The sequence below is a fragment of the Gracilinanus agilis genome, chromosome 2, assembly GCF_016433145.1.
Source record: "Gracilinanus agilis isolate LMUSP501 chromosome 2, AgileGrace, whole genome shotgun sequence".
NCBI classification, from domain to species: Eukaryota; Metazoa; Chordata; class Mammalia; order Didelphimorphia; family Didelphidae; genus Gracilinanus; species Gracilinanus agilis.
In genome coordinates, this window is record NC_058131.1 from 667,141,098 (window position 1) to 667,165,793 (window position 24,696).

General features: G+C 37.4%; 1 protein-coding gene across 1 annotated transcript in view; it reads left to right on the forward strand.

Moving 5' to 3' along the window:
• Positions 1-24,696, forward strand: part of KCNMA1 (potassium calcium-activated channel subfamily M alpha 1) — a 299,458-nt gene that overhangs the window by 30,696 nt on the left and 244,066 nt on the right. The window contains exon 6 of the mRNA XM_044659039.1: positions 22,849-22,959. Within this exon, the coding sequence (XP_044514974.1) occupies positions 22,849-22,959 (111 nt within the window). The remainder of the gene's footprint in view (positions 1-22,848; positions 22,960-24,696) is intronic.

Below are 24,696 nucleotides of genomic sequence, written 5' to 3' on the forward strand. Positions count from 1 at the left end.
CATCCTTCACATTTTTTTTTCATTAGTTCCCTTGATAGTCTTGATCTTTTGTTCTTCTAGATGAACTTTGTTATTATTTTTCTAATTCTATAAAATAGTTTTTTTGGTATTGGGTATGGCACTGAATAAGTAAATTGATTTAGGTAGGATTGCCATTTTTATTATATTAGCTCATTTTATGCATGAGCAATTTATCTTTTTTCCAGTTGTTTAGATCTAGTTTTAATTGTGTGAAAGTTGTATTATAGTTGTGTTCATATAATTCCTGTGTTTGTCTTGGAAGATAGAGTCCCAAATAGTTTATATAGTCTATGGTGATTTTAAGTGGAGTTTCTCTTTCTAACTCTTGCTGCTGCTATTTTGTTTTTTTTAATTTATAGAAATTCTGATGAATTATAAGGGTTTATCTTGTATCCTGCAACTTTGCTAGTTATTAATTTTTCCACTAATTTTTTAGGTGATTTTCTAGGATGCTTTAGATATACGGTTTAGTTTCCTCATTGCCTGCTTTAATCCCTTCAATTTCTTTTTTTTTCTCTAATTGCTACCACTAGCATTTCTAGTACAATATTAATTAATAGTGGTGATAATGGGCATCCTTGTTTCACTCCTGATCATATTGGGAAGGCTTTTATCTTCATTGCAGATGATACTTGATGGTGTTAAATAAATACTACATATTATTTTGAGGAAAGGCCATTTTATTCCTATACTTTCTAGTGTTTTCAATAGGAAAGGGTGTTGTATTTTGTCAAAGGCTTTTTCTGCATCTATTGAGATAATCTTGTGATTTCTGTTAGTTTGGTTATGGATATGGTCAGTTTTGCAGATGATTTTCCTATTATTAAACCAGCCTTGCATTCCTGGTATAAATCCCACATGGTCATAGTGAATAATCCTCATGATAACTTGCTATAGTTTCTTTGTGAGTATATTATTTAAGATTTTTACATCTATGTTCATTAAGGAGATTGGTCTGTAGTTTTCCTTCTCTGTTTTTAGTCTTCCTGGCTTGGATATCAGACCATATTTGTTTAAAAAAAGAATTTGGTAACACTTCTTTACTTATTTTGTCAAATTGTTTGTATGATATTGGGATTAGTTCTTTAAATGTTTGATAGAATTCAATTATGAATCCACCTGGCCCTAGAGATTTTTTCTTAGGGAGTTCCTTGATGGCATATTCAATTTTTTTTTCTGAGATGGGATTATTTAAGTATTCTGTTTCTTCTTTTGTTAATTTAGGCCATTTATATTTTTGTAAATATTCACCCATTTCACCTAGATTATCATATTTATCATCATATTATTGGGCAAAATAGTGCCTAATAAATTTCCTCTTCATTAGAAGTGAGTTCACCCCTTTCATTTTTGGTACTGTTAATTTGATACTCTTCTTTCTTTTTTTAATTAGATAATCTAGTACTTTATCTATTTTATTTGTTGTTTTTTTTAAAGAACCAGCTCCTAGTCTTATTTATTAGTTCAATAGTTCTTTTACTTTCAATTTTAATTTCTTCTTTAATTTTTAGGATTTCCAATTTAGTTTTTAATCTGGGGATTTTTTGTCTCTCTTTTCTCTATTTTGTTGATAGAGGCACTCAGGGATATAAATTTTTTCCTGAGTACTACTTTGGCTATATCCCACAAATTTTGATATGTTTCTCCTCATTGTCATTCTCTTCAATAAAATTAGTAATTTTTTTATGATTTGTTCTTTGACCCACTAGTTTTGAAGAATTAGATTATTTAATTTCCAATTAATTTTTAATTTGCCTCTCCATGAACCCTTGTCAATTATAATTTTAATTGCATATAATCTTTAAAAGTTGCATTTGTTATTCTTTCTGCTTTTCTGCATTTGTTTGCAATGTTTTTATGCCCTAGTACATGGTCAGTCTTTGTATATGTACTATGTGCTGCTGAAAAGAAGGTATGTCCCTTTTTATCCTTCTTCAGTTTTCTCCAGATATCTATTAACTCTATTTTTTCTAACATTTCATTCACTTTCCCTTACTTATTTCTTATTTATTTTTTGGTTTGACTTATTTAGTTCTGATAGGGGAGAGTTGAGGTCCCCCACTAGTATAGCTTTACCATTTATTTCCTCCTTAAGCTCCTTTAGTTTCTCCTTTAAAAATCTGGATTCTATACGTCTTGATTAATAATACATGTAAAGCCCAGTGGAATTGTGCATCAGTTATGGGAGGGGGGAGGGAAGAGGGGAGAACATTAATTTTGTACCATGGAAAAATATTCTAAATTAATTAAATAAAATCACACACACACACACACACACACACACACACACACACACACACACACAATCTGGATTCTATACCATTTGGTGCATATATGTTGATTACTGATATTTCTTCATTATCTATACTGTCCTTTGTCAAGATGTCCTTGCCTTCCTAATCTCTTTTAATCAGATCTATTTTTGCTTTAGCTTTGTCTGAGATCATAATTGCTACTTCTGCCTTCTTTTTCTCAGTTGAAGCCCAACAAATTCTGCTCCAGTCTCTTAGTCTTAGTGTGTCAACCTGTCTCAAATGTATTTCATGTAAACAACATATTGTAGGATTCTGGTTTTCAATCCATTCCACCATCCACTTCTGTTTTATGAATGAGTTCATCCTATTTGTATTCACAGTTGTGATTACCATCTGTGTATTCTCCTCCATTTTGACTTCCTTCTTTAATCCTGACCTTTCTCCTTTCACTCAATCCCTCCTCTCCAATGTTTTGCTTTTACTCAATCTCTTCCCTTCCCCCTCCCATATATCATTCCTCTTCCCATCACCTCCCTTCTTATCTCCCTCCTATTATAGGGTCTTTTGGTCATCCCACACACACCCCTCCTTCCCTTATATTACTCTTCTCCTTACCATCCCATTTCTTATTCCCCTTCTACTCCTCTATAGAGTAAGATACAATTTTATACCCCAATGAATCTGACTGTACTTCCCTCTCTGAGCCAATTCCAATGAGAATAAAGTTTAAGTATTACCCATTACCAACCTTTTCCTCCATTCCATTGTGATAGTCTTCTCCATCCCTACCCCCGCACTTCTTTATGTGATATAGTTCACCTCATTTTACTTCTCTTTTCCCATTTCTCTTAGTATTATCCTCTTTTTCACCCCTAGTTTTATTATTTTTTGACATATCATCCTGAACAGCTTACTACCACACCATATATTTCTACTTCTTCTAACTATTATGATAACAATTTTGAAGAGTTACAGATAGTGTCTTTCCATGTATAAATATAAACATCTTGTCCTTACTGAAGCCCTTAATTTTTTTTCTCTTTCTTAGTTACCTTTTTCTGCTTCTCTTGAATTTTGTATTTGGGCATCAAATTTTCTGTTTAAGTCTTGACTTTTCTTCAGGAATGCTTAGAAATCATCTATTTTATTAAATGACCAAGCTTTCCCCTGAAAGAATATAATCAGTTTTATTGGGTAAGTGATTCCTGATTATAAACCCAGTTCCCTTGCCTTCCATAATATTATTTTCCAAGGGTTCCAGTCCTTCAATGTTGAGACAGCCAGAACCTATGTAATTCTGAATAGAGCTTCATGATATCTGAATTGTTTTTTCTAGCTATTTGTAGTATTTTCTCCTTGGCCTGGGAAATCTTGAACTTGGCTATAACATTCCTGGAGCTGTCATTTGGAGATTTAATGCAGGAACTGATCTGTGGATTCTTTCAGTCCCTATTTTACCTTTTTATTCAAGAATATCTGGGCAGTTTTCTTGGATAATTTCCTATAGTATGATGTCTAGGCTTTTTTTTTTTATCATGACTTTTTTTTTATATATATATTTTTAAACCCTTAACTTCTGTGTATTAGTTCCTTGGTGGAAGAGTGGTAAGGGTAGGCAATGGGGGTCAATTGACTTGCCCAGGGTCACACAGCTGGGAAGTGTCTGAGGCCAGATTTGAACCTAGGACCTCCCGTCTCTAGTCCTGACTCTCAATCCACTGAGCTACCCAGCTGCCCCCTATCATGACTTTTGAGTAGTTCATTATTTCTTAAATTGCCTCTCCTGGATCTATTTTCCAGGTCAGTTGTTTTTTCAATAAGATATTTCTTATTTTCTATTTTTTCATTCTTTTGATTCTGTTTTATTATTTCTCAATGTCTCATGAAATCATTAGCTTCTATTAGCCCAGTTCTAATTTTTTAAAACTGAATTTCTTCCATGACCTTTTTATTCTTCTTTTTTATTTGTTCCATTCTTCTTTTCAAGTCATTCTTTTCTTCATTTGACTTTTTTGCCTCTTTTTCCAGATGACCTATTTTGCTTTTTAAGCTATTGTTTTCATTCTCCCATTTTCTTCAACCTGTTTTATTTGATTTTTAATTCCCTTTTGAGTTCTTTCAGAGACTGAGCCCAATTCCCAATTTTTTTTTTTTTAGGTTTTGCTTGAAGTTCCTTGGATCCTACATTCCTCTCTTCATTCTGTTCTTTGGTCTTTATCTCTGTAGAAGCTTTCATTTGTTACCTTCTTTTTTGTTGTTTACTCATTTTTCTTTTTCTTTTATTTTTCCTTTGGGAAATATAAGCTAGTGCCTCTGCTGGTTTACTGCATTAGGCCTTTTGAGTTGCTCTTCCATAAGACTGAATCTTTAATCTTCTCTCTCTTCTGCTGGTATAGTGGATTAGGCTTGTTGAGCTAATCTGCCCTAGGGCTAAATCTTCACCATAGCCTGCTGCTGTCAGAGCCTGGGATCTCAATTGGTAGGTCTGAGGTGCTCCTTCAAGGTTGCAGCCCTGCCCTGGGATCCCAAAGTCAGCTCACATATAATCACAGATCTCAGCATGGTAGGTGGGGATGGTGGTTCTGCCAATTTGGTCTTGTTTCCTGTCTCCCCTTGTCCCATGGAAATTGACTCTCTCTGCCTACATTCTGAGTTGTATTCAGTAGGTAGAGCCCCTTGACTCCATTTTGTTGCTGGGTTTGAATTCCTGTCTTTTTGAAGCTCTTTTTAAAGATTGGTATCATAGAGGTTTAGGCTTTTGCTGCTCCTAAGCCACTGTCTTAGATTTGCCCCCTTAAGCAATTTCTACTAAATGAAACTTTGGGTGAATTCTTTGGCCTCATGAATGAGTGCTTAGCTCTTAAAGGAACTCTGAATTTGGGTTAGTCACACCAGAGTATCAAAATGCCCCCATGTCAATAAAACCCTTTTCTCCTAAGTAAATAATGAATCTTATAAGATAATTATTCTGTAGTCCATGTCATTAATACTTCAAAAGATCTTCCAGGAACTATTTGTGGTGGATTTTCCCAAGAAAATAAAATATCCCTTTACAATGGTTTCTAAATCTTACCAGTGCCACTACGACTATAATCTTGCCTGGATAAGAAAAATTTCATCTCTTATTTATGATTCCTCCACCTTCCCATTACTGGAGTCATCCCATTCGGATGACCTAACAATGCTAGATGGGAAATGGAACTAAAGCTGTTTCATTCTCAGGACTGTTGGATGGATCCAAATTGTTCTAGAAAGCCCCATGTCCCATCTATCACAAGCTAGTGAGGAATTATCCCTTCTGCTAGCTTGGGACAATCGGTAGTCAGTCACAAAGTTTAAACTATCCCCAAAGTCCTAGGATTTCCTTCCTAGTATTCCCTCCTATATTGCTACAATTGAACATTACTAAATTTGACACCAAACTATGTCCTATTTGTCAGATAAGGAAGGATTAAATGCACATTATGACCTTATTACAAATTTAAAAATCACACCCAGCCAAAAAAAAATCCCCACTCCTTCCTGCCAAATACACAAGCATAAAGAAAACCATAACAACATCTAGATAAACTATTTCTTTACATCCACTCAGAGTGGATGCTTTTCCCAAATATTTCTCCTCCAGATTCGGGTAGCCCTAGTAGAGATGGGATTATGATTTTATGTAATCCAAGAAAGTCTTCAATTCAAGCCCTCATTCACCAGCCCTCCATACTGTTCCTCTGCTTCTCAGTTTTGACCTTTATTCTGTCTCAAAAGCCCATACTATGTGAACCTCGGGTCCCAGGTTTCCTGTAGTTTTTTGTTGTGTTTTTTTTTTTGCTTTGCTTCATTATCTTTTATCACTGTTTTTAGTCTGGCTTTGTCCCTTCCCACCTTTTAAACTCCCCTTTATTAATATGTACTTTAGTTTTTAAAACTCTTTCTTGGTCACCATCACCCATAGATCCTGTTGACTGAAAGTCAGTCCTGTCATCAGCAAATGGGCTGTTCAATTTACTTTACGCATTGTTTCCTGGTTCAAAAGCTAATTACTAAGTAGTTTAAAGAAGCCCTTTGGTCACTTAGATCTTTCATCAGAAAATATAAGCTTGGGAAAGGCACAGTCATAAAGAGCCATTAGCACCCGTTGTTTGATGTTGTTTTTTCCAGTCAGGAGAACAAGATTGATGAAATGTTATGTTTGGCCAAAATTTGAGTTTTCGTTTGGAATTCAGTGTTGAGAGAATGGGCTGTCAGAACCAATAAGTTTTCCTTCGCTTGGGATATGGGCATGTGGTAGTAATTAGCAATATAAGGTCTTTAGTTGAGCAACCAAGCATAGTTTCTGGCAGCCAACATAATGAGAAACTACAGTTGTTCTATTTCTAATGTCAAAAAGTTTCCAGATAAAATTAAATGCATTTGCAAAATGAAAGCAGTTAAACTTTGGTGAAAGATATAGCTCGGACTCTTAAAATAGCACGTTGCTCTCTGAATTTTTGTGTGGGTATAAGTATTTGTGTCTTCATTTTTGCATGCATATGCAGACACACCTCTTCCAAAAACTTAATCAAACCTGACTACCTTAGAAAGCAATTAAAACCTATGCATGGTGTAGATATCTCTTTGCAAATGCATGGTTTGTGCAGAAATAACCCTAATAATGATGTATTAACTTGTCAGAAAACTCAGAGTAGCTCTGAGTAATGTCATTATCTCAGGGTTTCATCTGCACGGCATGGGATTCAAACTGAAAAATGTGGTCAGAAAGCTCCATGTCTGCCCCAACACCGTATCTCAGGATATTTGGAAATTTGAGAGCTACATTATAAAATTCTCATCCAGATGTTTGGCATAAAATAAGCACAGCTTGCCTCTCCCCAGAACATCTCCTTTATCAAGACCCTAAGGTGCTATAAGTTACCATTCATATCAATATGCCACACTTCTTCTCTCATAGGAGGTTATCACCCATTACTGATGAGTAACATTTTAGCCATCACTAGTAGTTACCCGGTTCTAAGATTGGGATTTGTTGTTTGCTTAAACTAGAACCTTAGGGTGTGCCCGGATATAAGTTTCCACATCTGAGTATTTACAATGGAAATGTTCAGTTTGGAACTGGGGACAATTTGGGAAAGCCTAAGCCTTATCTCAAATAGGAAGCACTGGGTGTTGAGAAAGTCTGACCGTTGAAGCCTGAGCCCTAGATATTAGAAGTAGAGCCTCTGATCACACATACTCCTTCCTCTTTCTTCTCTGGTTCCTTTTTTAATTCCATGGTTGCAAAGCACATTGATCAAAGGGGAGCAAAAAGATAGGAAAGGAATTGACTGTGATCCATTTCTGTGGGTCCCTAGAACTTCTTCCTAGAAGTTCCCCATTTAGATCACTAGGTGGGGCAGTGGATAGTGTTGGGCTTGGAGTTAGGAAGACAAGAGTTTAAATAGTGGCTTAGATAGGATTCTGATTCACACATTTTACTAATATGGTGACTCTTGGCAAGTTACTGTCCACAGTCTCTTCTAGAAGACTGAGATGACAATAGCAACTTCCTTACAGGGTTGTTGTGAGGACTGAATGAGCTAAAATAGACAAAGCATACTGCAAATATCTTCCTCTTTCTCCTCCTCATTAATATGGTAATTCAACTTGATTGAAGTTAGTTTGAAAGAACTGATCAGACCATAGCCAGGGGTCACATAGGTAGAGACAATGAAAAATAATATTCTGTTACAGAGATGACTTCATTGGGAATCTAACCCCCAAATTTAAATTTTGTTCACTTAGGACAGGGCAAGATTATAGTTTTAGACCAGTGGCTTCAGTAGGTTCCTAACAATTTGTCTGTTGTTTCAAACATTTTTCAGTCATGTCTGAATTTTTGTGACCTCATTTAGTGATTTTTTTTTGCAAAGATAATAAAGTAGTTTGCCATTTCCTTCTCCAGTTCATTTTACAGATGAGGAAACTGAGGCAAACAGGGTTAAGTGCCTTGCCAAGGGTTGCATAACTAACCTCTATCTGAGGCCAGACTTGAACTGAGGAAGAAGAGTCTTCTTGATTTCAAGTCTAGAACTTTCTCCACTGAGCTACCTAGCTGTATCCCCTCCCAAAGAAAACCCCAAACAAACAAGTAAACAAAAAATTCTCTACTTGAAAACAAGTGAGTTTGACTTTGGATGACAGGAGTAGTAAAAGGTAGGGAGGAAATGAGTAAGTTATGAAGCCAAATAGAGGGAGAAATATTATTCTTTAGTCTTTGAAGGCATAGAGGAGAGAGGAATGAATGAGGAGAGGGTACAAGTTTTAAAACTTATAGCATGTGGCCCACTTAGACTAGATGAGAGAAAGTACATTGAGAAGCCTTAGTTTAAGAGTAGTTGCCATCAATGGATACAATCTTCTCTCCTTAAAAGCAAGTTGTGTTACCAAAAGATTGTGATGGCTTATTTCTTTCTCCCTTTTTATGTCCAAGAAATATATCTCTTCTGTAAAATGGGAGATAATACCTTCCTTGACTAAAGTCCAGAAGGTTGGACTAGGTATTCTTTTGCGGTTTCCTCCAACTCCAAGATTTATATTCTGTCAATTCTACATGCCCTTACTTATTTATGTGCATAAGGTCAGAACAAGCTTTACTTCCTTTCTGCTTTATAATCTCATGTGTATTTTTCTATGTCTTCCTCCTAGTCTTCCTGGTGGGAACTATCCTGAAGGTTCACCCAATTTTTTTGACTTGGGGTCTGTGAGAAGGGGACATTAGAACATTCTTCTTCAATTTTGTCCTTTTTTGGGATCAAAATAAAACCTACTGTTGATCACATAAGAGAAAGGATTTAGGAGGAGGACACACATAGGATAGAGAAATGAAATCCATACATAAACCACAATTTTCACTTTTGTTAATACTTTCTACCTCTTTCTCAACAAAACTTCCTCTGATCATCTACAACTTGGGTAAAAATCCCTGGCTATCAAGTTAGATGTGTGACAGAAAGATTGCTGTACTTGGGTTGGTGACACTGACTAACATAACATATATTGAGTAATATGAGATATAAATGAAAATGTTCTGTATGAAAAGGAGGCTTCCTGGAGTTAGTTGCTCTGTTGTCAGTAGTTTCTGTTAAGTTTTGGTAGGGAACATATTCTTTGTCCTTATCGATTATCAGGCCTTTGATCTTTAAGCTTATATTCTATTTTCTTTTTGATTGATCTGGGCTGTACAAAAATGTTATTTTCCCCTGGGTTGTGATTTCCTAGCCATCACAATCAATTAGAATCTGGAGAACCTATTCTTGAAGCTTTCTATAAGTATTTCTTCCTTTGTCATTTGTAAATATGGGTTTGGAAGGCCAGCTCTTAGAAAGATATTTTTTTTTCCTTCTTAAATCCTGAGGGCTTTTGCAAGGAATTAGGGTAATCTGGTACCATTTGGTGGTAATAGCTTGAGGCTTCATCCAACAGCCTAAATCTTCCCTTAGTGAAGCACTGGAAAAATAATTTAGCATATATTTCCATTCATAAATTTCCTTTAATCTTTTAAAGTTAAAATATAATGCTTTGTTAAAGGCACCAGAATTAAAGAAAAGTAGTTAAACTATTTAACATGAGGAATTACTTGGAGCAAGATGCAAAGAAATATAAATGCATAAGCACTAATAGGAGATTCTCACTAAATTTCTTCTATTATCAATCAATACTTAATCTAATTTGTATTTTTTCCCCATGATGAGAACTGATGAATTAATTCTGAATCTCTTAACTCCAAATAAAACTTTATTGGGATATATACAGTTTTCTAGCATATGTTGTTTGGGCATATGACACATTAGTAGCCCTAGAATTTTTCTGCCATGAGAGTTTTGAAATCACCTAGAAAGAAGGCACTAAATGTCTGTTTACAATTTAAGGAGAAAAAGACTTCCACTTATCTTTCCAAATCCCCTGTTATTGATCTATACTAATATTTAGGCAGGGAAAGCAAAAATAAGAAGTGAGTTTAAAGTTGTAAGATGGTAGAAACCCTGTGATTATTTTTCCCTAATTAGAAAAAAATATACTTTTTAATTCTCTTTCTCTTCTTTTTGGGATTTCTTCCTGTTCCTTCTCATTTTTCATGTCATATAAATCTACAAATTTTATTGCCTTTTCAATCAATTTAGCTGGATCAGCATATCCTTTCTGAAGAAAGTTATTAGTTGTAGAGTTTTAAAGTAATTTTAAGCAGAATTTAGCAAATTTCCTAAATATATACATAGTGATTTTTCTAATGAAAAGGAACACCTGTTTTATCACTCTGCAATTTTATATTTGCAATGGTCATTCTGGACCTAGAGTTCTTAACTTGAGTTCCCTAGACTTCCAAGAGGATCCAAGGATATAGGTTTCAGAAGGTCTGAGGTTTTGCATGGGGGAAAAATGCAGTTTTATTTTCACTAATCTCTAATTGAAATTTTAAATTTCCTTTACTTATTTAAAAATATTGACCTGAGAACTGATTCACCAGACTACCAAAGAGGGCATGACACAAAATAGGTTAAGAACCCTCCTTCTAGATTTGCGAATTGCTGTCCCTCTCAAAGACCTCTAAAAATCCTGTAATTTAATTTGGCAGTCTGCTAAAATACTTACCCAACCACACTGCTGGGAAGTTCTTCAGAATTAACTTAAATCTATATCACTGCTATTTAAACCCATGATTGACAGAGGTAGCATAATCACTCCAAGATGATGCTCTGATTTAATGTGTTCACTTTAACAGGGCAGGACTAAGGACATAGAAATATGGTTCAAGGAGTAATTTAACTGATACTGAATGAGGCCTGAGCAACAGAATCATCCTCCCACCTCCTGTTTGTACATCATATCTTGGGCAGCTTTTATACTTCTCAACTAAGTCTATAATGGGGTGGACTGCTCATGTGAGTGATACTTTCTGTGAGATGTCATTGACAATTTCTGAATCACAGATATTTCGTTAATCCCCCCAAGATATTGCTCCAATTGAAATGTGTCTGAAGCTTTTCATTTTGAACCAACTTTAATTCCTTGTCAAATAAGCCATTAAGTTCTCCGATTCTGAGGCTCATGTGACTTCCCAGCTCTTCTCCTCAGCAATTTCTTCATATTTCTAGATTTTAAAAGCCATAAATTAGCAAATCATCAACATATCATCAGGAAGGAATGTTTGGTGGAATTTCCATTGAGAAGGAAACATAGGCCTCAATAACTGATCTTTGTAAAGATAGGAAGAACTGTAGACAGACACATACAGTAAATAAGAAGACAAACAGATAATTTGAGTTGACAGAGCATCTTGGATTGATTAAACATTCTGCTTTGATTAGGACTGATTTTTTTAAGGAAAAAAAAAAAAGAGCTTGCCCTAATACCCTAGAAAAAAATGACACTTTAACTACTCCTGAAATTCAGTACTGTGGGTCAGAGACCAAATGCAAGTGATATTAGATGTTGTATTGTATCATGTAATATGCCAGATATTAACTTTCCAACAAGATGAGAGTGTAACCTAAGAACAGAACGTGGCCCATTGTCTGGACCTGGGTATGGATACCTCTTTCTTTCCATCTGCTTTACATTCCTTTAAACTCCTATCTTCAGCTCCTCTCAAACATGAAGTCCTATTTAGGAAGACTTAAAAATTGGAGGCATATTAAATCAACTGCCAGATAACACTAATGGAATGAAGAGGTATCTCCCCCTCCCTCCCATAATTTGCCTCTGTCTCCCTTCTTTTTCACATCCTCATCAACATTCTGCAGCTATTGTTCTGAAAAAGAGGGATGGAAATGTGGGCGGGTAAATGTGCTAGGTGAATTTTCAAGTCACATTCATGCTTAGAGTTTTCTCTCCTATAACTTAACTTCCTTTGAGGGGAAAAAAAATACAATAATCTCTCACTTCTGATTAGCTAGTCCCAGGCTTGTTCTCTCCCTCCTCTTCCCTTGAATTGAGAACCCCTGTCAAGTGTAGATTTATTTATTGTCAGGAGAACTGATGAAATCATCGGAAAGTCTGATCTTTTGCTAGTTTATTTCTCTTCATTTGATCAAAATACTTGAAAAAGGAAAACCACTACATTGGCACCAAGGAGTCAATATGGCAGGCAACAGCCATCTGAGAATATACTTTGTGAATCCAGTTCCACTACAACTTCTGACTCTGGTTAGGAAGAGCTAGTCTCAGGGAAACTACTGAGGGTTGAGTTGAGGGAACATGACAGAGGCTTTGCTGGAGTGAGCTGATATAGTCAGTAACTTTTTCTAAATAAAACAACCCTACCAATATATGAATGGGGCCATGCTTTCGTCAATGTAGAGAATCTCTAGTGACGGAATTTTCCCCACCAGTACAAATGCATTCCATTATTATTTAGTATTTGAGCCTGTGGGCATTGCTGAAGGCACCTAGAGATTAAGTGACTCAAGGATAGAAATGGAGAGATTCCATCTTATCCGACCCCCTTTTTAAAGATGGGGAAAATGAAGCCTAGAGCCGAGATCACACAAGTGGTAAGTATCAAAGTGGAAGTTTTACCCTAATCTTTTGACTTTAAATTCATCATTCTTTTTTATCTCTCCATTCCCCTAGCATGGTAACATAGGATCACACAGTTAAATAACAGCGGCAGCACTTGAATCCTTGTCTTTCTATATGATTTTGGACCCCTACTCACTAGACTAGGTTGCTTCTAAATCAATCGGTATGTAACTTTTAATAAAATAAAAACATAGAATGAATAATAAACTAAATAACTAAATACAAAAAAAAGTAGAAATCACTCAAGAAAAATGATTGTTAATACAACAAAGGATGTTGGAAGCAAAGAATTGCTCTTTTGAGAGTATTTTGGGCCAGAGAAATTTGGGAAAGAGCCACTTAAACTTAATACAGCAGGAATAAGCAACCCCAGACCCTGAGGAACCATGATAAATGACAGAGAGGAAAACAAGAAGAAAAAAGAATTGGAAGGATCAGAGCAGTAACTGAAGGCATGATTGCTTCTGCTGTGCTGATGCTATAGGAAGGTTTGCCCTACAAGGCTTCCTCAAAAACCTTCTCCTGTAGCATGTTCTCACCCTGCATGCCTCAGCACCCACAGGTTCCTGTGACATGTGTGATGCAAGTGTGGGAGGCTCTATGTGGATGCAAGTGTGTGGTGTCTTCCTCTTGCTGTGTATGAGTGTGAACTCTCTGTGAATCCTGCAGTGGTAACCAGCTTAGCCACTGTACCAGAGAGAGGGTGGGTCAAGAAAGGAGGTGCAAACCCCTTATAATGAGCAGATTTCAGTTCAATATAAGGAGGACCTCCTTAGCAATTGGCGTTCTTTAGCAGCAGAATAACTTGCCTTTTTTCGGTAATGAGTTTTCCATCACTTAAAGATGTCCAGGCAGAGGTCTATGATCACTTGTCAAGGATATCACATGGTGGTGGGAATATATGACCTCTAGGGTCCTTTTCAATTCCATGATTTGTAGTTGCTGGACTATCAGGAAGTTCTGTCTATTTTGGTATAAGAACAAGGACAAAGAGAAACACACACACAGACACACACAAATACACATTGTTCAGTCAACAAACATGTATCATTCACTCTCTCTGTTCCCGACCATATGTTAGGTGCCTGGAATATAAAGACAGAAAGACAGAAGTGAAAATATTCTCCCCCTGTAAATAATTTACATTCCATTAGGGGAAATAACATATTCACATATGTTTGTTACTAAGTATATAGACATATATATATATAGACATATATATTTAATAGCAACTAACATTTATATAAGACTTGCTAGGTTCTAGGCACTGTGCTAAATACTTTACAAGCATCTCACTGGATCTTTAAAACAACTTAGAGAAGTTGGCGCTATTATTATTTCCATTTTACAGTTGAGGAAACTGAGTCAAATAGAGGTTAAGTGACTTGCTCAAGGTCATACAGCTAGTAAGTACCTAAGGCTAGATTTGAACCCAAATCTTTTTAAACTCCAGATCCTGATTCTTCCCTTTGCACCATCTAGCTGCCTCTAGTGTATATGTTTCTACATATGTATATGTACTCTCACTACAGATTATATATCAGGTGTGATATGTAAATATAAACAAGGTATCCCAAAAAGGTTAGTGTAATTTTAAGCTGTTCTTCTTTTAAGTAATAGTTATGTTTAAGTAATTATTTGAAAAGTAGTTATTTCTAAGTGATTAAGTAATTTCAAAAAGTATTACAGCTTAAATTGTAGTAAGACAACTCTTTGGGGACATCTGATATAATATAAAGTAATTTCATGGGGAGGGAGGCACTAGCAGCTGCCCAGAGGTGGACATTATTTAGAAAGTGGGATGTCAGTTGACTTCTAAGGTATATAGGTGAGAAGGGAAGACATCCTTTGTAAGGGAGTCAGTTTATACAAAAAGGGCAACAAGGGAAAGTGAATCTCCTGCCCTCCTAATTTTTCTTTCCTTCTCAACTTGGGCTGATCGACTCATGCCAAAGGGAAGAAAAGTCAATGAGGACTGCCCAGACTGCTCTGATAGGTACCCCATAGGATCACAGGATTTTAAAATCATCTAATTCAATGCCTTTGTTTTACAGTTGAGGAAACTAATGCCAAGAGAAGTTCAGTAACATTCCCAAGGTCATACAGATAATTGAATAACCTAGCCAGGGCTGCATTGGAAAGTACTTAATGTTGAGTTGAACTGAACAACTGATGTCAGTTACATTGATTGAGATTTCCTTTTATTACAAGGAAGAACATTCTAATAATTAGAACTGTCCCCAAATGGGATGTGCTTCTCATGAGATAGTAAGTTCCTTGTCATTCAAGATGTTCTAGTGGAGACTGGATGACTACTTGTTGGGGATGTTGGGAAAGGTAGCCATTGTTCTGATTAGAAAATAGAGGCTCTCCAAAGTATCTTTGAGTTATGATATTCAGGACTCATGAAGTATGTGTTGGCAAAGCTTTACCCCTTATCCATTATTGTGAATAGCAGATTTTTAATGTATGCCTTGTGATTATGGTAGGGATAATCTGTCTGAGATGGCTTAAATAATACTCTAATTTTGGGATGTAGAATCTACAGATGGCTCTGGACAGATTATTTCCAGTGCACAGCTGGGCATCTCATCTAGTTTGTGTCTCTGAGAAGCCAATTCACTTAGCCTTGATGGAACTACTTTTTTGAGCTGGCTTGGCTATATCAAGCCATTCTTCTGTTTCCATTGGGGGGAAAAATCATGCTTTTCCACCGGAGCATATCATCTTCCTTTTGTACTTCATTAACAAGAGAATATGAAGATTGCCCTTCTTCCTAATAATTGTATGTTAATGTCTCTCTTCTTTGTGATCAAGGAAGTCATGACATTTGGGAGCGGGAAGACAGATTAACTCATACTTTACCCTTCCTTGGTTTCTCCTTTGAGACTGTGATTATTTCATGGATTGCAGATACCTTATTTTGTATTTTTGGCTTCTTTTCCTTATATTATATTCTCTTACAACTCAAATTTAGGTTTGGCTGGTGCTAAAAAGATTAAAACTATCCTAGGAACTTTAAGGTTCATGGTAGTAATATTATACTAAGTTGGAAGGGACCTTATCGGCCAACTAGCCTGGCTCATATCTAAATACCCACTACGTAATAAACCCTACAAGTATATCATCCAGACTCTGCTTAAAGACCTTTAACATTCATTGTTTATGTGTGTGTTTGTGTATATGCACATGGGTGCACAGGAAACTCCCATCTCATAGGGCAGCTCATTCTATTTTTGGCAGTTGTAATTTTTAGGACGTCATTCATGACATTAAGTCTAAATTTGCCTCTTTACAACTTCCAAAAGTCTTTTATTTATTGCACCCATTTCTTCTGATTCTACCCTGTGGGAATAAACAGAACAAATCTAATCTTTCTTCCACATGAAAGTCCTTCAGATGCTTGAACATAAGTATTATCACCCCTTCCCACTCAATCATCTTTTCTCTGGACTAAACTCTCCAAGTTCTACCAACTGATTCTCATATGCCATAGACTTAAGGTCCTTCACCAGCCTAGTTTTCTTTCTTTAAAAACTTTTTGGCTAATCAATGTCATTTTTAGATGGTGCTACCCATAACTGAATTCAGAACTCTACATATAGGCTTATCAGGGCAGACTACAGAGGTATTTTGATCTTATTCTGGGACAATATGCTTTTCTTAATGTCATATAGGATCATATTGGGTTTTTTGGATGCCACATTACACTGAGTGTTCATGTTGAGTTTGCAGTCCATTAAAATCATCAGATCTTTTCCAGACACACTAGTGTCTAATCATGACTCTCCCATCTTGTATGATAGTTTTTTTTTTTAATTCGAGCATCTACCTTTAAATTTCTCAGTAATGAATTTCATGTATATGATCTTTTGAGATCTTGACTCCGCCATTCATCATGTTGGCCATCTCTCCAAGTTTTGTGGCATTGGCTTATTTGATGAGCATGCTTTATAGGTCTATCAGTCATTGATTAAAAATATTAAACAACACAGGGCTAAGCACAGATCCCTTGGGCATTCCCATCCATTACTGACAATTCTTTGACTAGAGGAGTGGTACTAAAGAGAAACCAGAATGTAAGTGAAAAGAAGGAAAAACATAGTAATTGTGAAGATCTTGGGTAACCTTTCTCCTGTTCTCTAAAACAAAAAAGCCTGAGGGGATAAAGCTGGGAAAATAAATGAAAATAACCCTGAGTGATAGGATTCCAAACACGGAAAGCCCAGGGCACTGACCCTGTAGTCTCTTCAAGTAGCTCAAGGCCATGACTAGTATCGATGGTTTGATAAACAAATCCAGAAGATATATTAAGTGATAGTTCTGAGAACCACAGAGAGACAATGCTTGGTGAGACAGAATGACTCAACCTCAGCCGAAGAGGGAAGACAGATGTTTAGACCTGACTGACCAATATGTATTTGGGGTTGCTGGGCCTTGCTCCCCACCCCTCCCTTCTTCCTCTCATGATGAAATGCTGGTATGTTCCCTTGGCAAGTACTTTTCTAAATGCATTCCCAGCTGTGTCAGACAGCTACCAATGGTGGATGGGGGAAGGGGAAGAGAGATTAGAGGTCAGATCAAGACAGCATGATTAGAAGGCTCAGCAGAAAGACAGAAAAGAGATTCAAGCATATGTATTTGATATAAATATTATAGTTTTACAGAGACATCTAGATCAATACATGTCACATTTCATTTACCTCCTTGAAAAAGTGAACACAATGTATTCAGCGAAAGCTGTATAGGATTTTCAATTTACTCCATATGATTTATTATGACAGGATGGCTATGGGTTTTTTAAGTTCTTTATACTCGTTCCAGTAAAAATGGATAGAGTATCTTTAAAAATAAACAGCCCAGAGCCATGCATTTTATATTGTCTTCCTGAGTAAGGCAAGAACTGTCTAAAATCTCTGCCTGTGGGACCTGGCTGGAGTCATAATTATTTTAGTTTTCTCTCTTTAGCTGAGTCATTTTAAGGGTGTCTTTGTCTTGGTTCTCTACGAACAGCCTCAGGACTGGTAGCGATGATTTCAGGGAGTTGGGCAAAGAGAAAGTAAGACTCTTTTCCTTTCTCTCTGACATGGTTTGGGACTCCAGATTGCTCAACTTAGGTTAAAGCTCCTTGCAGTTTGGTCCTTGAAAGGCCACCTCCTCCCTTCCTACTAAGCTAATACTGAATGTGTAGCCTGGTAGAATGTCAAGCTGTTGGGCACTTTGGGAGGTGCCAATAGAGGTCACTTGTAAAGTTCCTCAGTTTCCCCAACAAGGTATGGATATTCAGGACTCACTGGCCCTTTTGACATCCTCTATCTACTTCTATATTCATTGGTGACATCCTATCAGGTAGATAATCTAGTCTAACTCTGAAATAATATTCATTTGGTAACAGAAAATGCAACAGGTGGACCGTATGCCCCCCTACCCAAAATGATGCAAATCTTTATCTCCAAATCAGCATGGGTAGAGAAGCCCGTGCCCAGAACAATGGATGTCTCCAGTTTGGAAAATGAGAAATCTACTTTTCAGTAACTCATTAAGCATTAATTTTGCAGCTGCTCTGTGCCAGACTTTCCCTTGTCTGTACAGTTAGATACTTACACTACTGTGAGTCAAGCTCTAATGCTACCATTGCATTTCCAATAATAGCACCTTCAACTATTTTGGCTTTAATTTCAGGACCCTCCATCTCAGAAGTATCTTTTAAGGCAAAGATTAAGAATAATTTCACTTCTTGCCTTAAGAAAATTTTACTTAGGGTACCAACTGAATCTTCCTACATCGAGGCAGCTCCAATTCCTCAGGTCAAAAAAATGCAGTGATTGTGAGTATTTCCGACAATTCAAACCAAATGGTAACTGAAGGCCCAGGCATTTGGTGAGGGAGCCAATGCAGATTGGAAATTCCAATATATCCTAAGATTGGGAAGTTGTCTGGGACACTGAGAGGTTAGATAATTTGTCCAGGATCAAGCATCCAGTACCTGTCAGAGGCAGGCCTTGAAGGTAGGTCTTTTGGATTCTGAGGCCAATTTTCTAATTGCTACACAATTCCTCTTAACAAAAAAAAAATTGTGGATGGAGTTAATTTTAAGATCCTTATTAAAATCCATCAATAGTATGACTTACTGATAGCTTAAAAACTCCTTAGCCTAAGTTGTCTTGGGCTTCCTAGCCTAGAGGACTTGTTTGAGGACACTTATGTTCTCCAATAGAGCTAGCCCTCAGCAAAATTGTGAAATGAGACAGTAATTCTCCCTGACATCACTTCTGTCTGAGTTTTTTTTCTTATTTTCAGTATTCTTCCCTACAATTCTAGCACCCACTGTTCCTAGGATCTTCATCCCCTTTATCTAAGGAGAAAGTGGACATGATAAATAATTTATACTAAAATGTGAGTGACTCAATGCATAATCCTTTAAGGTTCATTGTAAAAGCTGACTACAGGTTTCCATAGAAATTAATTTTTATGAATGGGCATGTAATACCTGAGTAGAATTTTTTTTCTTTTTACTATAGGGGTAGAAAAGGCCTGCCCAACAGTGTAAAAATTATGAGTGACCCATTCTAGCAAGAGTCTTTGCTCTAGAGTCTTGTTTATCACGGTTCTTCCTAATATGTAGCCCTCATCCACCCTTCTATATGCCAGTTTAATATGACTCAAAGATTATTTAGGAAATCATATTGGTTGAGTATAGAAATATGGAGCTTTCCCATTTTAGTCCTTCCCCTCTTTAACTCATTCATTCCCTATTCCCAAACTGCTTTTACTGAAATTTTCAAAAGTCCTGAAAATGTGCCTGGGAAATACATTTTCTCCTTTCACCAGCCTTCCATTCTGATTCTCCAGTGCCAATGGCTCCCCACTTCTAGGAGAAGTAGGTCCTCTAATGTTGATACTGAATTAGAGAGGCAGCCTCTCCCCCATCCATCAATTCTAACTGCATTCAAACATTTTCAATATGTTGGCTCCTTGATAACTTTCACTGTATGGAAAACAAAATGGAGGGAAATGATTATTGGCACGAGAAAGGGAAGCCGTAAATCTTCAAATCAGATACAGGACAGATTGGAACAATATGGATTTTCCAAGGTTTCTATGATAATGTACCTAATAACTCTCCTTGGGCAAGAAAGGCAATCTGTTTTCAATCAATCTCTCTTTTCTGAGCAAAAATACCAATTATATTGAAGGGAGAGGGTTTTTTTAACTTTTTTTTTTTTAATAAATACTACTATTCTCCACCCTCCAAAATCATTCTGAGACTGCAAGATATATATTTTCAATTGTCTGTTCTGCTATTGGACAGCAATGCCAAATGAGAAGAGTCAATTCCTTTGCTTTTTTTTTGTTGTTGTTGTTGATTGTATTTGTCCACTTCTTAAGAGAGGCGTAAGCTCTTAAAGGATAATATTGATTGCATTGGAACATATTTTATATGTTCACAGCAGAGTTCCAATTAACCAAAGCCTGCCTCCTTGTAAGTCTGGGTGGATCAGCTTTGTCGAGCCTTCTGAATCGAGACACCGACAGGTTTAAGAGAGCATGACATAGCTTGCCACAGTTTGGCATAGCTCAGCTCAGCTTGGTTATTAAGCTGATGGCTCTTGAGCAAACAACTATGTGAGGATACAGCAAGAACTGGACTCAAGGCTTAATTTCCACCCATTTGTAAAAGAAGGAGACTCGTCTGTCTCCCTACTTTATAAGACATCAATAGGGACTGATTTGAAGTGACCAGGTTCCCTAAAGGAAGACACTGATGTTCCCCCAAAGCAGAATGGATGCCATCAGGACAGACAGACTTCAGTGGCTTTGTCAATAGCAACTAAGCTGGGGAAATCCAAATGCTTACTTTACAGGGGCCATCATCGTCCTAACACACTTATGGCCCTTTTCCTGCTCGCATTGATGTTCTATCCATATTTATTTTTCCATCTCTGTAGTACTTATTTTATCACACATTTAGGCATACATATGTATCACATGCATATGTCTATTTGTCTAAAATTATCTATAGCTAGATATTTCAGGGTACACAGATGAAACCAAATGGCGGTTAGCAGCGATCATCACAGTTAAGATGGACACAGTCCTGAGTTGTGATGTAATGGTCCCATTCAACCTCTGAGGACCAGGATTAAGAGCAAAGATTAAAGCATGTCCTTGGATGCAGTACATTAACATTCCTTCCTCCCCTTTATAGCTCCAGCTTGCCCGATTGCTAACTGTACCACCGTAACAATAACAGTCCGTAATGGTGATATTATTAACTGCATCAGGCGCATTATTGATTTCCTCTTTGTTCTGCATCATTATCCTTTCACCAATGAGTTTACTGCATCATTCTCACATACTCAGTCAAGCACCAAATTACAATGATAGGCCAACCTCCTGTAATGGCCTCTAATGGAACATTGCATAAGTAATCATTGCTGCCTCCCATTATGTGCCGCTTCCAGCCAATGAGGGCTTGGCCTTCTTGGAACCTGCACAGAGCAATTATGAAGTGGAAGAGACCTGGCCGTTCTCAATTTTTGCCCAGGAAATTACCTTGTTTCATATTTGCCACCTGCTGGTGCCTCAAAACTCAGCCAGCAAAGCTGCAGGCACGGTTGGTGCCATTTGTCCTAGCCACTGGCGAGGACCAAGGCTAAGGTCAACCTTGGAGACCAGCAGCTCTGGAAGCTTGCTGTTATTTTGACCAAGAAATTGGTGGCATTTCTCTGAGTTCTTGAGCTTGGTCTTTCCCTGTGCATCTTGGGAACCAAAGGCAATATAATCAAAGACAGAGAAGGAGGAATGGGCTTAGCACTTTCTCCTTTACTCCTAGAGAAGTAGGTGGTGATAAGTCATTAGTTGAACCCAGAATGAAGGCAGAGGCTGCTGACCCCAGTGTTTTAGCCTCAACGAGGTGGCTTTTCTGCAGTCAACAGGGGCTATGTGGCATCAGAGCCCAAAGAAAGGGCACTGTTCATGGAGACAGAAGCCTGGGGATCAAAATCTAGATCTATCTAGAACTCACCAGCTATGTGATCTTGGGCAAGACATTGGGTTCTTCTGAACCTTGAGCTGCAAAATGGAGATAACCATTTATGTTTGCCTGTTGCACAATCATTGTTAAATGACATATAAATGTTAAAAGATATATAAATGGCCACCAAGACTATATACCCACTTCCTCACTAATTATCATCCTCTTCTTCTGTTTGGAGGAGGTACCCCACGTAGACCAAGGTGGTAATTCCTTAGTGCCTTCTTTTCCAATTACCTGCCCTTAATTCCTTTGGCATGCATGGATATCCCATGGAGCAAAACCAACCCAGCCAGTGATGCAGCAGCCCCGATAGCTCCATCTTTGATTCCATAGGCGTTCCATTCTCATTTAGCTCTGAGTAATGCCCACTTACTGTAAAGTGTTACATGCTCCCATTGTTGGAGGAGTTATGGCGGAAAAATGCAAAATTTCCTTTTAACTGCTTATGGCCAGCAGAGCCTATAATGTGTCAAGCCACACATTAGCTGCCCTGATAAAACAGTCTGCTTTCATACACACAAAATCATCGTTTCAGCAAGATTTGTTATCTCATTACCTGATAAGCTCTATGTCATAAACCAAGACTCCTACAGTAAATCTCCTGAGAGGAGGCTTTGTGGGCAGAAAGGGAGAGATATGAATCTGCAAAGGGGCTTGATAATATAGCATTTAAACTCAACCATAATGCCACTTACTGTTAAATGCATAAAACTACTTGGCCAAATGGTTTGGCTTTTAATAGGATTTTGTGCAGCATCAGGTGAGAACCCATATGCCTTTTTAGTCCCTAAGTCTGTAAGCACCTGCTATCTCTTCAGCTTTGCTTCACGGACCTCAGGGGGATGGAAGGCTGGATTTTTAGGAAGGCAGCTTGAGCAGATGAAGGCTTCTTTTGCAGCTGCTACCTCTTTCTCTTGTCTTGTCCATGGGGGGCAGGGTTATTTCTGGTCCCAAGGGTCACTAATCTATCCTCCCTTGTCACAGGCATATCGTTGTCTGTGGACACATCACTCTGGAGAGCGTGTCTAACTTCCTGAAGGACTTCCTGCACAAAGACCGGGATGATGTCAACGTGGAGATTGTCTTTCTTCACAAGTAAGGAGCCCTCTATCAAAGGTGTAATCCATCTTTTAATCAGTCAACAAACATTTATTAAAGCATTTGTCATGTGCCAGGCACTCACTGAGTGCTGGGAGTACAAAGAAAAAGGAAAAATGAATAGGGTCCCTGCCTTCAAGGAGCTCACTTTCGAAGGGGGTGCAGGGGAAGACAAAAAGCAAATAACTATAAACATACCTATATATGTAAAATGCATACAGCTATGCAAAATAAAAAGGACATGTCATTTCAGAGGGAAAGGTTCTAGGAGTTTAAGATGATAGAGGCCAGTCCCTGATGTACTTAGTAGAGAGACTCAATTCAAATAGCTGACTATGACAATGTAGATTCTTTGGAAGATACAAAATTGCGTAAGATACTACTCTAACTTCAGAGTTCTTCACAGTCTAATTGGGAAAAGAAGCTACAAATATAAGAAAAGTCAAATGGGATTACTTCAGTTTCCAAATATCTGTTATTTCATTAATAATAACAACAATACAGGACAGCTAGGTGGGTCAGTGGATGGAGAGCCAGACCTGGAGATTGCTGGGTTCAAATTTGGCCTCAGACACTTTCTAGCTGTTTGACCCTGGGCAAACCACTTAACCCCAATTGTCCAGCCCTTATTGGTCTTCTCTCTAGTATTAATTCTAAGACAGAAGGTAAGGGTTTAAAAAAGGAATAATTGTTAGCATTTACATAGTGCTTGAAGGTTCGTATTTTATATCATCCCATTTGATCTTCTCGCTATCCCTGTGAGTGAGGGACTATTTAGGGAGGATGGAAACACGCGTTTATTAAGATCCCACTATGTGCCAGACATTATGTTAAGCACTTTACAAGTATTATCTTATTTTAACTTATTTATTCAGTGGTATGCTGAGCCCAGAGTGAAGGAAATGGATAAATGTTATAAATCAGACTTGATTTATTATTTTGTTGATTATCTGGGCTTAAGTGAGGGAGAGAATGTTAATAATGCAAATTATTGACTAGGGTTAATAATGAGAGATGGTTGTTAAAAATCTACCAGTGCAACTCTGGTACCATTATTATCTTCATTTCACAAATGAGAAAACTGAGGTTGAGACATTAAATACCTCAGTGCCATACATCCAGTAAGTATCTGAGTCAGGATTCAAATCGAGTCCTTCTGACTCCATGTCATCCAGCTGGATATAGATATTTCTTCCTTTTATATAGAGTATAACCTTTCCATATCTCTTCAGAAAGTTTTATGAATTGTTAATGGCTCCGGAATTCTTCACCGTGGTGATTGGGCTCCCTACATATGGCTAGTCTGGCAAACGACACATTGCCAAACAAAATGAAAAGCATTTTATGCTTGAAATGTCAAGCTAGACTAGGTCTGCTAATGCATGTGCTATGGGGATATAACTTTTAAGAATTTAAAGTGAGCTTCTTGCCACAATGAAGCATCCTTTAAGTGAAAAATAAAATAGTTTTGTTGCATGGTATGTAAATATCTCTGAAGAGATGATTTCTACCTGCAAGTGTAGAACAAGAAGTTCTACACTGAGGGAAGGAATACTATTGTTCTCAAAAATGTCTTTTTTGCCCCAGTAATCCAGATGAATTTGATCACAAGTTCTTAGTAACATCTTGGTGTGCTGCCCCTAAGCGTTAATTCATCCTCATGGAGAAGACATCAGAGACCAAGGAATGACTTAGCATGGACCAATGGCCAGTAGGAGTGTAGTCTAAGAGTAG